A 16,386-nucleotide genomic window follows, 5' to 3' on the forward strand; every position below is an offset into this window, starting at 1 on the left:
GTCTGTTTGCTCAGGCTGTGTGTGTGTGTTTTGTGTGTGTGTGTGTATGAGTGCGTGTGTGTGTGTGTGTGTGTGTGTGAGAGAGAGCGTGTGTGAACGACAGGCATGAGTGGATCACCCTGCCATGACAGAGTCTATCGATCAGTGTGTCAGCGCCAGGGGAAAAGGTTAATCTGCCCGATGCCAGCCCCGCGCTTCACCCCATCTCTGGCCTGCCCTGCATCCCGCCCAAGCCCGCTCCCTCTCTTATCAGGATTAGAGGAGTGTACAAAAGGGCAGAGTATTCCCAGGACACACACTGACCTTCAGTAATCCCACCAACCTGCCGCTCTGCTTATAATTAACATCAGGAACAAAGAGAAAAATCCCTGGCCTGCCTGTGTAGCGTTCCTCTGACTGAAACACTGAAACTGGAGGAGGAAAAAGTTACAGTAGAGACTGAAAGCATAGGGACTTGCTTCAGTAATATGTTTTGAATGGCCAGGAGAACATAGCTGACATTCTAGTGGTGCTGACTGGCCTATCCATGCCCCCAGTGCACACACCCTAAACAAATTGGAGAAACATGCTGAGCCATACAGGGTGAAAGAAAACTGTTCTTGGGACCAGTAGACATTACTGTGGTGAAGTGAATAATGTGGAGAATGTGTGTGTGTGTGTGTGTGTGTGTGTGTGTGTGTGTGTGTGTGTGTGTGCTCGCTCACCGGGTCTTGGTTCATCTGCACTATGAGCTGTTTGACAGCGTGCAGCGTGGGGTGGGCCCAAGGAGAGGGATCCTGCCAGTGGCGATTCAAGTCGAAGCCCATCAGAGAACACCTGTACAAACACATACACACACACACACAGAAAACATATTGAAAATGAAGGTTACCTGTGGAGTGGTTGACCACTACTAACGCTATGGAACAATGTTTTTAAGAGTGGCACGTAAAAGTTCTTTCAAGAGTTTACGACTATTCCATTGATCGACAGTTGGTATTGGTAATAGCCAATATATGTAGCAACACACCAACAAAGGACTCAAGAATTATTGTTTTTTGACACATGGCATTGTGGGTTTGTTAGGTACTTTTTTGTTCCATTGTGGGAATATATAAAAGCACTATGTAAAGCATTATTATCACACTTTGAATTTGAACATTAAAATAAAATGCAGGGAGAACAGTGACAGGCAGACATAGATAGATAGATAGATAGATAGATAGATAAATAGATAGATAGATAGATAGATAGATAGATAGATAGATAGATAGATAGATAGATAGATAGATAGATAGATAGATATTTACTGAAGCCCTTGGTAATGACACAGGAGTTACTAATACTGTAGAGCAACTGAGGAAAGCAGCCAGCCATGAACAAAATACTCATCCCAGGTTAACTGTCATTGATTCTTTGCTCTGCATGTACCCTCTCCAGTCTGCTCTGCACTGGTTCCTGCTGGGATGGCTGTGTGGTACCTGTGTGCCTGTCTCTGTGTGTTTGTTTGTGTGTGAGAGACACTGGAGGAGATGGAGAGCATATGTAGGAATGAGCACATGTACTTGGTGAGGTGAGGACCATCACCATTCACCTTCTGTCAATATGCTACTCATCGCCACTCACTCTGAATGCAAGCTAATGAAAATAGCCTTTAAGCAGTCACCAATCAAAGTGAACAATATTATAGAGATTGTCAAGTGCTGGCAAGCAACTGGGATTCCCTTGAAGTATTTTTGCAGGCAGTGGAGAGGCTCCACCACTAGATGGCACTCACAAACACACTGGGGGGAAGCTGCTGATGCTTATCTCAGTGTGCATTAGTATTCCTGGGGCTGAGCCTATTAAGTAAAAGGCAATTATGAAGAAGGGAAAGGCAAGAGAGGAAAATAGAGTAGAGGAGGATGCCCACGGAGCTGCAGCAATAGTGTTAAAGACAGAGAGGAGGAGAGGATGGACAGAGAGACTGGCAAAGAGAGCAGCCCTACAGCCAAATACGATCTTCGAACAAATGCACTGCTGAGAGCTATATGAATTCATTAAGCTCCCTAAAGGTGAAGTTAAGAGGGTATAATCCCACGTAGCAGGATATAAAACCATGTAATGTGTGAATTCTATTTAATATGGCAATGCATTCAAATTAAGAATTAAAACATGTGTGTGGTATGTGTCTGTGTGTGTGTGTGTGTGTGTGTGTGTACCTGTAGTTGCCCAGGTAGACCCCATCAGGATTTAGCATAGGGACAATCTTGAAGATCACGTGATCTCTCAGGATCTGAGCCACAGGATGCTGGCTCACCAGGAAGTCAATCACACCTTTCAAACACACACACACATACACACACACACACACACACACACACACACACACACACACACACACACACACACACACAAACCCACACACACACACAGAGGGAAAGAGACATGAATAGAAAACCAAAGACAGGCTGGCAGTTAATTGAGTTTTGAGAAACAAAAGGAGGAGGAAGGACAGCGAGGGGGCATCATCAGAATCAGGGGAGGAATAGGGGACGTCAAGCCTAAATCGATACAAATGGAATGGAGCTGACGGCGCTGGAAAAACAGACAGCGCACAGCGGGCTAGAAGCCAACTCATCTGATTCATGATGATGCACACACACACTCTGAAGCACACAAACACAGTCAGACATTGTAGGTAGATTAGATAGATAGATAGATAGATAGATAGATAGATAGATAGATAGATAAATAGATAGATAGATAGATAGATAGATAGATAGATAGATAGATAGATAGATAGATAGATAGATAGATAGATAGATAGATAGATAGATAGATCCTTCCGCAAAAACACCATCTTTGCACCTCGTTAATGATAATAGACTTTCCTCCGTCCATCTTAGTGAAGACCAAAGTTTTGGACAGGGACCACTGCTAAAGGTATTTGCCATGCCCTCTGTCCCTCTATCAGACCACCCGTCCCCTTTTCAGACCTGCTACCCATAAAAAAGGAAGTGGGACCCAGAAGGAATGAACCTGCCCACTCACCTCAGTCTGAGCAGGAGGAAAGGAAGCAAAAGAGTCATTAAATCCTGCTAAAATTGTCTTTTAGGTAGTTCTACTAAACAAGGAGACAATTTCCCAAAGGTTCTCAGTTTTTCAAACTGTGTTATTAGTTTTGAGTTAGCGGAGCTCAGTAGCGAAGACAATACAACTTCTATGATATCCTCAGACTGTTTTTTCTGAGGAATTTTATAGAGACACAGGTTCTTATATCTATTCTAGTCACTTTCAGACAACTTAGGCTCAGAGCATCTGTCTTAAGAATATTTGAACAGGAGAAATTCTAAATATTAATTGATGGGTATTATACCTGAAGTTCATTTATCATGGAGCATACTCAGTCTTGTGAAAAGAGTTGGATTGTGTCACCTGTGGCTCTGGAGAAAGCCACAGTCAGAGAAGATGACTTATTTTTTTCACTTTCAGTGCTTTATACAGCAAGGATTTGTCCTTTCTTGTGAAAGTGAATACCAACTGCCTGTGTCATGTTGTCCCATGTGAGATGTTATGACACATAAATGTAATTTTTGTCTCCTCCAGATTCATTAAAAAACAACATATCATAAACTCTAACATATGGTTATCGACTACCAAACAACACACAGAGCAGAGGTGCAGCATCTAAATCGATCCAATGAAATAGGGCATTGACCCGACATTAAAACTTTACCTTGACAGATAAAGGAGGCAGGAGACTCTCCAGGGTGGACACGAGCTGTAAGAAAGACCAGCTTCTTCTCCCTCTCTGGACTCAGGTGGTCTGTGGGGTGGTGGGGGTGGGGAGTCAGAGAGAGGGGGAGGAAGGGAGAGAAAGGTAAGAGAGGAAAGGTGTAAAGAAAGGTAAAGACAGGGTGTCACAGGGAGACAGAGATGTTTTTGTTAATGTACAGAAGTTCTAGGAGACATGTGCACTATAATCCTAAAAACTCAGCCTTAGAATAAAATATTACAATTTTAAGTTGGTATCTGAGTTAGATATATAAGTAGCATAGTACAGTCCAGTGTGGGAGGCTGGGTCAAATTACACACTGACCTGGCCAGACACACATGAATCAAACATCAAACCAATACACAGCACAGAATATCTAACAAGCAAGGTGAATTATACATCTACGGAGGTTGGGGTCAGCCAGCAACAGGTGTGACCTGATAGAGGACTTCTTTGAGTTAAGTCTTCAGGTCTGGATGAAGACTTTTCTCTGGCTAGACACTCCTGTCCTTCCTCTGCTCTCACTCTGCTTTGGAGGGCATGGTGGACAGATGAATTGGACCTAGATACTTTTCTTGAGCATTTCCAGGCACTTTACGATTTTTTTTGCATAAATAAATGTTAATAAACCTTTTAACATAATTCTCAAACCTGAGGATGTTGAAATGGAGAGATTTTCTAAAACAAAGTGAGAGGCTTAGATACTCCCCTTAAAAATGATTCAGAGGTTAGATGTTATTTTCTGCATTCTGGTGATATTAATGATTCCATCTGAAACTTTGAATTACAGAAGAATGATCTCAAGTGTTTACATTTATTATTGAATCCCTGCTGTGAAATGTTTGAGGGTAAATTCCAGAGATGGCCTATGGTGTATTTGAAGCCAGGATCAAAAAGACAGAGAATGCTTTATTCTTCAACCTTCAATTGCAAGAGCTTATATGAACCTCATATGTTGAGAATCATTCTTGTTAACGTTCCTTAAGTAGAGGCCCTTAGGTACAATAGAGAGGCTAAATAACAAAAAAACAAGCAGTTTTCATTCTGCATTTCTAGCCCAGTTTAAACCCACAGAGGTCAAATTTTGCTCTTTTCTTGGCCAGTGTTTCTTCTCTAATCTGCTGTTGCTAATGGATGAAAGTGATTGTGTGCCTCATTGCTATACACAAACTTAATATCTTATCGATTCTTCCACCTTCTTCTGCTGAGCAGAGAAAATGCTAATTAGCAACAGGCTATGCACCTTTCCTTCTCCTTAATTCCAATTTAGCCTCAGAGTGGCGTGTGTGCACTTCTGTGTGAGTGTGTGTGTACACATGCGTCTGTTTGAGTGGTTAGGGGTCGTAAACAAAAAAAAAGTGTTGTTCCATTTAAGTACTCTCCCTCTGATTTTATTTCGCTTTTCTCTCCCTCTGCCCTTCACAGAGACAAATGGCTTTGCCATTCAGGTCTCTGCAGAGCGGGGCAGGCCGTTTGTTGTAAATGTGAGTGCTTGTGGTTTGGCCGGCCGCTGGGTGCTCGGTGGCTGTGAAATTCCATCACTTAGAAATTCTACTTTGGCCTCGACCCCAGGCCACCACACAGGCTCCTGATAAAACAGCACAGAACACACACTCAAAAACACACACATTGTAGAGTGCAAAGCTAAAAGCAAAAGGCATAGGCAGACTTATACACACAACTGTTCTCCCTACAGTCAAACCAAGAACCCAGAAAGTCGTAAGCCAAACCAGAGGCAGCTGCCAAGGTCCCGACTGTTGGGGAATTCAACCATCGTGGCCATGCTACATTTAGTCTCAGTGCTAGTGTGCCCTTGCTGCTTCATCAAAACAATCTCTTCCAGCAGGCTCCTGGAGCTTACAATGGATCCACTGTTTATCCCACATCATTCTCTCTCTCTCTCTCTCTCTCTCTCTCTCTCTCTCTCTCTCTCTGTGTGTGTGTGTGTGTGTGTGTGTGTGTGTGACTATGTCTCCTCAGGGCTCCCACAAATGCTCCCCAAGTAGTTGTTGTGTTTATGTGTCTGTATCTCTGCAGTCCTCTGTATCTGGCTGTGCCCAGCCAAGCATTGTAGCACAAAATTAAGTTCTGCTATTCCATAGGCACTCTAACACCCAGAGGGAACCTGAGGGAGAAAAATACCATAGCTAGGCTATATGTAAAAGATAATCACATTTTGGCTAGGGTGTGGGTGACATAAAACATGAAGGTTAGGGTCAAGTTTTGGTTGAGCCTCTAGAAGGCAGCCCTGCAGCAGCATCTCCCGACCTCAAGGTGTCAGTAGAGATCAGCAGGAGGGGGGAGGGAGGAGGGTGGTGGTGGGGTGGAACAAGAGACAGAAGTATAAGAGATAAGAGAAGACAAGGGATTAGACTGAAATGTAGCTTTCTACGGCAACACAAATGATCTAACTGTCTTTCCTGGTAAAGCTTTTTTAGAAATTGTTGGAGGAGGGAAGAACAACAGAGAACAGCAGTGTTTCAGCTATAAATGCCTCCCATGTCGAACGCTGAGCTGAATGTCAAACCAACATCACTGACAGTTAATTTATGAATACTGGGTTTGCATTACATTTGTGTACATTAGGCTTGCAACTAACAATTATTTAAATTATTGATTATCTGCTGATTATATTTTTGATTAGTTGATTAATTATTTAGTGTTTGAAAATACAGAAAATGGTAAAGTATGCTCAGCACAGTTTCCCAAATCACATGGTGATATGTCTAAATGCCTTATTTGTGCTGTGCTGAGCATATTACTAAAGTAGTCCAAAACGCAAAGATGTTCCATTTTACATTGACATAAAAAAGAAAAACACACTTAAGGGAGGCTGGAACCAGCAAATTTTTTATATTTGTACTTGATAAATGACTAATGATTATTCATTATTATCAAAATAGTTCGATTAATCAATTGCTTAACTAACCTATCTTCTTCTCTGTTCTCAAACGCACAGTTAACATATACTATTTTATTACAAGCTATTACAAATAATGAATTATACACAATATAATCCGTCCTTTAAAGTATTCATATGCCAGGCATCTAAATATATTCATTACAATCAAGCTGGTGTGGTAGTAACTGCTTCTGAGAGGTCATTTAAGATCCTCTTTGACTTGACTCCATCACAGGCCTCTCTGGGCCTGTTACAGAACATGACTGAAAACACATAAGAATTAGGAAGAGAGGGATAGAGAGAAAGAAATGAAGTGAGAGAGAGAACGTGTTTATAACAGAACTGAGGTGTATGTTACAGTAAGTGGGCGGAGGCCTGAGCGGGTGGGGTGGGGGTTGGGTTTGTGGGTGGATGTGACAATGAGTGAGTGAAAGCAGCAGAGGCAAAATTTATGCCCACACTTCCAAATCAAAGTGCTCCCTCAGCATATTTCTCACCTGCCAAAGTCACGCGCTGCACTGTACCGCACATTACTGCACATTCTCTTGCAGCTTGCCAGGAGGAAATAAAAAATTAAAGGATGTCAAACTACGATCAGCTCTGATAAATATGTAAATTACTGGAGAGAAGAAAAGTGCCTGCAAAAAACAACATAAATCTAATGGATTCTGAAGGTCAGTCCTGATTGTGCTGGTCAGCTCTTTCTGTGACAGCAGTACCGGGAACTTTCGGCTCAGTCTCATAAGTTGTGACATGATGTAATTACCTGAGATCTTCTTCATCATTCTTCTTCAGCAGGTACAAAGAAAGCCGTGTCAAGACCTTCTTGAAGGCTCATGGAATATATTTAAATACATTTCCCCACTTTAACAGTAAATGTGATTTGAGAAGAGGCACATTTTGCTTACTTTTTTAATCTCATTGTTGTCCAAACTTTCTGAGATGGAAGGCTGAAGGACAATTTTAAGACTGGCACTAAACTGCATGACTACAGTAATCTTACTGGACACTAAATAGTGTCTTAGATTTTATATAAAACCAGATGAAATATGGGTATCTAAAATCTTTGGCACACTATAGAGAGGGTATATACTGCACAGTGATACAATAAAAAAAAAAACAATGTCACACTGGCCACAGCTTTATACCACATTATACCAGAACTCTCAAACCAAGGCCTCTCTATATCTCTGTCTCCCCCTTCTCTCTGCTCTGTGGGTTTTACACTGTAATAAATTAGCCTCACTTTGGTGAGATGGCAACAAGACACGCTTGGCGCCCTGCTCAGTGCGTCATATCGAGGATGGGCGCGAGCTGTAAATTGTCACTGGCGTTGAATTTATACAGAGCCTTGGGACGAGATGCAGTACCGTGTACTGCCCAGCTGAGTGAGCCCCAACAAGCGTCAAAGCTCTGCACCTCTTCACACCCCCCTCGCCCCACCCGCTGACACCACCCACTCTGCCCACCTCAAGGACAAATGAAGAGAGAGGAAGAAAGAAGGAAGAAAAAGAGAGACAGAGAGGGATGGGGATATGCGCTGAAGTGCGGAGGGCTCTAAAGTGATAAGAGTTTTATGATGCTGTTTTCTTCCCCAGGAATTGACCAGGTCCCTGACTTAAAAATTTGTGCATGAGCATGTGTGTGTGTGTGTGTGTGTGTGTGTGTGTCTGTAGGTGCTGCAGAGCCTGTGGCGTGTCGCAGATTTATTCAGCTCATCTTATTGTGGGAAGGCAGGGGCACTGCCAAGGCCTCCTCACACATTCATAAAACATCCCCCGTCACTTAACACATTACACAGCTAAACTCTCAGGGTGGGAGGGGGAATTGAGCCCCTGCGCAAACATTGCTAATTCTCATGAAATGGTGCCATGGTGTTTTCTCTGAACACCTGAAATTACTGAGAAATAAGGCCGCTGAGGAAAGGATATTTACACAGACAGGTAGACGGACAAAGATACAGAGGATGACTGATTAAAAGACAGAGGACAGTGAAGGGGCGACAGAGAGAGCAAACAGTGAGACAGACCTGAATAAAGAAGGAAGGGAAGCAGAAAAACCTTGTCTTTCATTCTAGTATAGTAATGAACAGAGCCACAGACAGAATGTAAAAGTTCCTTAACCTACCAAATAGTCTATATTTTCATTTTATTAATTTTGCTCACTGTTCAGTTATACTTTCTATATACTGGTTGTGTAACTGTTTTGACATACTGGAGTAAAAATCTGGTAGGGAAATACTGAATACTACTATTTTTGTTGGCTAAAGCTTAGTTTTTCTTTCAAAAACACAGACAGATACTACAGCCCTGGTAATGTAGCTGTGTAGTATAGTTTATAGTATACTATTTTGTATGGTATATAGTCGTAAATCATTGGTTTCATCTTTTTTGTTCATTATTAATTATTGTAATTCAAGTGCAAAACTTGCTCAACCTGCTGTAGCAATATGTACATACTGTATATGTACCATAATTATAATAATAGTCATGCCAATAAAGCAACACTGAGCTGGACAGATGGAAAGTAGAGAAGGAGAAAGATGCAAGTGAGACAAAGGTGAGCGGATAGACATTGTGGATGATACCACTCCATAGCATCTGTTGGGTCAAGTCACCTCACCCTGTCCTCTACTCATATCCTTCACTTCTGCTCTGTCTCCTTGGCCATCATAGCTATCTAGGATGTGGATGTAACTGAAGAGAGAAATCAGAAGCAGATGTGTGATGGTTAGAGGTGTTTCTGAGCATGTGTGTGTGTGTCTGTGTTTGTTTGTGTGCGTGTGTGAGCGTGAGATAGAGAGAGAGAGAAAGAAAGAGAGAGAAAGAGCAGGCCGATGTAAAGGACTACAATGACCATGTTGATTGGCATCACGTCCACACAGAAAGGGGAGGGACAGAAAGAAGGAGAGAAAAGAAAATTGGGAGAGTCACAGAGGGAATGAAGGATAGAAAGAGACAGAGAAATACAGAAAAAAATGAGAGAGAGAGTAAAAAAAAAGAGACAGAAAGAAGAGCACGAGCAGAGGAAACCCTTGAGAAGACAGCATGTAAATACGCCAACGGCAGGCCTCTTAAGTGGAGATGAAGAGGCGGCAGGATAAAAAGCTCTGAGCGCTGTGTGATTATGGATCAATTTGCCGCAATCAAGCCCCCTTATGGCTGGTCCCTGTGAAATGGAGAGATTTCTGCTCCTCAAGGGCAGCTGTGATGACAGTGGAGGTCACAGACGACAGAAGTGACAGAGTGACAAAGGGAGACACGCTGATGGAGGGAAGGAGGGGAAACGTTTTGTCCTAAACAAGGTGCTAGCCAGACATCAGCATTCAAGCCTGAGCTGAAGGGCTTTCTAATTATGTTAATAGGGAGAAGTGGTGGTGAGATGCAGGCCTTTGGCCATCATTGACCATGGAGCAGACTGCTATTATTGTCAGCTCTGGTCCTGTTAGTGTCACAAATGAGTACTCATGTGGATACACCAGGACAATAATAAACTAAATGAGGATTACCCTATTTTTCGTAGGGTATTAAAATTTCTGTCATAAAATTGAATTTAAGCAGCAGAGTCATGTACTAGTATAAACACAGCAAAGCACTAAAGTAACTTAACACCAGGCTGAAGAGCAGTGTGCCACTGACGTCTCAACCTCTATTTCACCTCTAATGGCCGTGGTCAGAAGTGTGCTTCGTTGCACCTGTAACCACATCCAGCAGTGATGTCACAGCACACCGGCAGATTCTGGAGTACACGTCTACATCACAGCAGCAAGGTGAGAGGTTAAGTTCAAAGTTCAATGCATCTTTTTTGCCCCTTACAGGGAAACTGATATGCAGCCAGTCTATACAAAAACACACATACAAAGACAAACATCGCACAAAAAACATTAATGGACATCAAGACAGTATGACATGATGGCCACACTGATATGGATGAGTTCATTTTTTAGGGTGAAAGTACAAAAGTCAAGTAAGCAGTCTGTGCCACAGTAAAATATTATCTGCCATTTAACAATTAACTAGCAATGGGAACAAAGGAAAAGTTATGTGAGTTAAACCACTGGAGGTCAGCAAAAACCAGATTTTCAGGGTTGTCAAGTCGCTTGTTAGCTAAACAACGAGTTAAATAGCCTAAGGAATGGAAAAGCAATCAAATATTGTGTTTTTTTTTATCAATATACTACTGAAAGTGAATGATATTAAGACATAAATGTTTAATTACCACTAGGGATTTAGCTGCTATTCACTGAATAAAAAGCTAAAACAGCCAAGGTTGAATGAATGAATGAATGACTGAACGATGCTCTTGAGTGTGTCAGTTCATTATTATTCATAACCTTGTCAGACATAGTCCACATGTTATTAAGGTAAATATATTTGTTTCATATATTTATCCAAAAAATAATCTTTATCGCTCTGAAATATAGTGTAATTTGGAGTTACATTGAAGCTCTGATAAGCAGAATCACATGCTCATTACAGTGTTACTCTAGAAGCTGGGGTCAAAAAAAAAAAAAGTGGTTACAGGCAAGAAAAGGTTTAGAAATCCTGGCTTTTCACCACTGTCCATTGTGTGTATGCGAACCTTTATTCTTTGTCTAGTCTTAAGGGCCGACAACAACTTCAAGCGTTTCTCTATGCCTTTCAGAAACAGCCCATATCTCTTACAGTCACACACTGTTTTATGGAGCCCTGTAACTGTTGAGAACGAGTGTGATAGACAGTTGGCATAGAGGGGGAGACAGAGATTCACAGAGGGAGAGACAAAGGGGAGCTCTGTCAAGTATCAAAAGCAATAGGTCCTTTTAGCGATATGATGCGGACGTCTGGTGCAAAGTCAGAGACGGGGACTGCTTAGGGTTTCAAGGTATTGGTCACAGGCCCCTCTGAAACCCTGACTTCTCCTCTCTTGCCTTCAGAAAATGATGACAGGAGGAGAGGAACATAAAAAGGAGGGATGGCTGGTCTGCGCGCGGCATGATACAGAATCAGAGGCGGCCAGTAATAGCCTTTTTTGAAGAATGCGCCACTGAACTTTAAGGGCTGTCTTGCTTGAAAGGACAAGTTACAAATAGGAAGAAAGGATAGGGAGAAATGATTTCCCAGGGATATACCCCCAACTGTGCTGCCCTATCGCCACACCACAGTGTAGGAGTGTGTTTGTGCATATGTGTGTACTGTACATGACTGTGTATTTGGGGAGCGTAACATACTACAGGCAAAATGGCCATATGTACACAAGTAAGACATGAACACCTCTATCTGAACTGGAGCCCTATGTAGACAAAGAAGACACAGTTTGTTCTTAAATGTCATCCACACCAGTGTTGCTTTTCAGAGAGAAGCTGTAACTGAAGCCCATCTGACAAGCAGAGCAGTACAGACAGATGTACAGACAGAAGTGATCTGTAGTTCTTTATTACTCTGTCTCCTCCTACCTATCAATAATTTCTGAGCCACAACAATAGAGCCAGGAAGAGGTAAAAAAAAAAAAAAAAACATAGTGCATCCCAGCTTTAATAACTACCATCATGCCTCCCAGCTATGTCTTTCTGTCAATTCTTTCTTCCTTTCTGATCTGCTTTCTTGTCTCTCATCTCTTTTTCTTCTCCTCACATATCTACAGCAACTTAAGGTTACTGTAGATATCATCAGTCTACCTCTCTGCTCACCAGTTGATATACATATACAGTATACAAACCGCTTGCATGTACTTATATGCTTGTGCTTGGGAGAACTATGTGTGTGTGTGGGCGTGTATGTGTGGCCATGTGTGCATTGCGAGCATCAGCACGGCTCAACAGCAGCGACAATGTCATTCAGCAGTTTAGTAACAGGCCATTACCTTGTTAATACCAGCCTAATGGGTGGTCGGCTATTTTAAAACCACAGTCATGTTTGTGCCATTAACAACCACTTAGTGCTCCACTCAAATCAACAGGCCACCGGGACACACCAAAAACAATAACAAAATAAGAACGACAATGTGATATTATGCCCTGTCTCTTAATTAACAGCAGAAACACAAGAGCAAACTACATTTAGCGCTAAATCGTTTTCCAATTTACTAAAAGTTTCAAGATGTGAGAATAGAAAAACTTGTACACATACCAAAAATAATTATTTTAGATCGCTTTTAATGATTATATGATGTTATACCAATTTTTAATTTTAGGTTGCAAAGGGTAAATCTACACTCACAATCAGCCAAGACAAGGCCAGTTCTCTACACAGTCAAGAGCTGTTTTATTTTCTATTAAACCAAGCATTTACTGCAATTGCTGCTTTTACAGAACGTTGCAAGGCCATGAGACGAACAGCTAGGGAGGCCCATTGGCAGTGACGGAATGTAACTAATTATATTTACTCAAGTACTTTACTTGTACTTTACTTGAGTATTTCTCTTTTCTACTGCTTCCTTCTCATGTCCCACTGTGTATTAGAGGCAAATATTACACTTTTTACTCAACAGCATGTTTTGACAGCTTTTGTTATTAGTTACTTTGCACATTCAAATTACATAACAAAATATATTCAACTAATATTATGATGTATTATTAAAAGTTAAGATACAGATCAGAATATAAAATAGTTGAATCATTAATTATAATCCAATATTTTATATTATTCTAAGAAGGGTCACTCTGCATGAGTAGTGAGTGAGCAGTGAGTAATGAATAACTTAACTTTTGATACTTAAGGTATATTTTTATGCTAATACCTACATACTTTTACTTGAGTGAAATTTTGAAAGCAGGACTTTTGCTGTATTTTTACACTGTGGTATTGTTACTTCATTTAAGTAACAAATCTGAGTTGTTCTTCCACCACTGTTATTGGGCTAATATTTAAGTATCAACACTGAAATTGTTGTGTTGAAACAAGCATTACTTTGCCTTACACATGTACAACCAGATAATGACATATATCATCAGTAGCAACGTGCATTGATGACTGCTACAGTTTCTGTCTTGATGCTATTACCGGAGGGTGTCAACTCAGAGATTTTCTTATTGGATTTCTTGAGTTTCTTTTGAGAGGTAAACTTGCCTAATAGTTGTAACAACAATTAATCCTTCCCTGCCCTGTATTTACTGTATGTACAGCATCTCTGCTGGTTGCTTGGCAACTTCAGTCACAAATTGTTGTTTTTACACTTCTGTTTGTGTACAGCTCAAACAAATGAGCTACAATGCCATAATTTCTGAGCTTTCAAAGTGCTAGCAGGTATATTTTTTAACTCTAGATAGAGGCAGGTTACATTTTGTCCTCTGCTTCCAGTCTTCAACTAAGATAAGCCAAGTCAATCACCTCCCGCCTCTAGCTCCTTACTTAACCCACAGAGTGGAACTGAACTTGTTATCTAACTCTCAGCAAGAAAACGAATAAGGTTATTCCCCAAAATGTTTCTCTATTGTTTAAGAACACCTTTTGACCTACAACAGGTACAGGGTTCGGTTGCTTCTGTTTGCTCCCAACACCAGTCTTTATTGTCGCCACTATTTCTGGCCTTTCTATCCTTGAACTTTGTCCCATTTTAAGAGCTCCACTCTTTTCATCTCTGTTCTTTTCAGCTCTTACATCAGAAAATACTGTGTGACATGCAGTGAGGGGCACTGTTTTAAACAGTGTGCTGTCCAGAGGACAGTAACAGGTACTGAAGACTTGTCAGCTGGGTTAGCTGGTGCTGCCAGATCACTGATAAAAGACTGACCAAAGTAGAGGAAAAGCAAAGGAGTGTACTCAGTGTTTACTCTGAGTTATTAAACCATGCTAACACTGAATATGCAAGCTATTGTAAATATTTTAGCAACAACCATTTAAAACACCTAAGTTTGCATAAAAACTGAGGTAAGAGTAAAGGAAAAGATATGGCAGATATGCAATATTCAATTAAATAAAAAATACAAACTAAAGTATACTGTATATCAATAAGAATTTTATATGATGATCCCATTTTCAGTTGAGTAATTTAAATAAATACAGAAAACATGGCAAAATATAGCCTGCAGGTCTTTCTAATTCAATTTTACTATCTCAAAGAGAATCAGCTTTCTTTGAGAATCAGTAGCTTCTCTCTGAAGTCTGAGAGGAAGCGTTGGGCAAGAAGTCCTGCATTGGAGGCACAGTCCATTTCGGTGCATCAATCATTTACACAGGCTTTGAACTCGGTTGTGGGTATGTTCAACTCTTTAGTGATTTCTAAAGCTTTCAGCCAAATATCAGCTCTAGTAATAGGCATTTAGTTTTTCACACAGATAGTCATACACTCTCCTGTCAAGCTTTTGGGCAACAGCCCATTTTGGCATGCTGGAAAGATTTTTTAGCCCTGTCACCTTGGACTCGCTGCCTTGACAGTTATTTGATGACTCTCGCTCATTGATCACCATCGTCTTAAACTGGCATCATGATGCCTTCAAGTCTTGGTTATCTTTAACTACTTTTAAGACAGTTCTGAGATGTTATCACTACATTTTTTCCCAAAGATAATCACTGTTTTCCTGTGTCAAATAAATGTACTTTGCTAATGTTAAAATACACACTGTCTGTTGTAATAACAGTAAAACCTTGTCCATAAATGTATGACAATGCCACTTTTACAAATGTCACTTTAAGAAATAACACAACAAAACTTCTAATTCTGAATTTTGAATTTCTGAACTTCTGAATTTGAAAATGTTCCATGTGAGTATTTTGCTGATCTTGTACCCCCATCAGTAGGACGAGGAGACACCCTAATCGTGTCTATCCAAATCCAGAAGTTAGAACCAGGTCATGTTCGTTCAACCACCTACAGTGTAGTAATGCATCATGACTGATCTGACCAAGCTGAAGGGAGAATGTTCAAATCTGGGCCTGATGGCAAAGTGTGGTGTATGCATACTGGCTGCCATTGTGAGAATTTATATAATATATTGATCAATACTGCCACCATTGCACATAAGGCTAAACATTTTTTTTATTAATTCATTTTCTTTTAATTGAATATGAAAAGTGAACACTTTTTGCTTTCGCCATTAATGTGAGAATTCACAACAAAATAATCAAGAGACCATCATTGTACAATAGAAATCCATCTCCTTCCCAAACTGAATATTACCTCAGCTGATTGATATTGATGGTGAATGTTGAATTCATAGATTAAGTAACTAAATTGTAAGATAAAGAATATTTCATTCCACCCATGAGGTAAATTGATAGTTTTTTGGCTTTGTTTCTGTCATTCAAAATGGTTAAAAAAAAGAAAAAAGTAATTAATCTCCTCATCTCTCTGTAAGTTAACTTGAAAGGATTTGAACGCGGCATAACACCTGCTGTTAATACAGCTTCCTGATAAAGCTGACATCAAATGTCTCAGATAACATTACAGCTTATCGTCGGAAATTAAATGACTTCTGGAATATCTCAAAAAATGAATTTTTTGATTGTTGTATAACTGCTGAAAGAAAAAAAAAAAGATGTAGGTAAGATGGGGAGTAGGAGAATTGTGAGAAGCCTAATGAATTTCAATGAAGATCCTCATTTTTAATGATACAAATAGTATTGTGAACACAGACATTCAAACTTTTGAGGAGCTATATCACTGCATTCAAAGCATATACAGGCTACAATGAAAATAACTTCTACACTTGAAATTAAATGAGCATTGAAATGGTAATTGAGCTCATGACTCCTGTTTGCGTCTTTCTCCTCCCTCTCCTGATTGGCTCACCTGATGCAACAACTGCATGCTGGTTGGTTTAGGATTAACG

The 16,386-nt window shown here is 40.6% G+C and overlaps 1 protein-coding gene across 2 annotated transcripts in view; it reads right to left on the bottom strand.

Moving 5' to 3' along the window:
- agbl4 (AGBL carboxypeptidase 4) overlaps positions 1 to 16,386 on the bottom strand; it is a 270,269-nt gene that overhangs the window by 27,453 nt on the left and 226,430 nt on the right. For both annotated transcript variants that reach the window (XM_071487762.1, XM_071487763.1), the window contains 3 exons: positions 3,698 to 3,787; positions 2,181 to 2,295; positions 705 to 816 (listed from right to left, as the gene is read on the bottom strand). In XM_071487762.1, coding sequence (XP_071343863.1) covers positions 705 to 816; positions 2,181 to 2,295; positions 3,698 to 3,787 — 317 coding nt within the window. The remainder of the gene's footprint in view (positions 1 to 704; positions 817 to 2,180; positions 2,296 to 3,697; positions 3,788 to 16,386) is intronic.

Source organism: Trachinotus anak, unplaced genomic scaffold (genome assembly GCF_046630095.1).
Source record: "Trachinotus anak isolate AG129_WGS33_773 ecotype Australia unplaced genomic scaffold, CSIRO_AGI_Tana_v1 ptg000010l, whole genome shotgun sequence".
NCBI classification, from domain to species: Eukaryota; Metazoa; Chordata; class Actinopteri; order Carangiformes; family Carangidae; genus Trachinotus; species Trachinotus anak.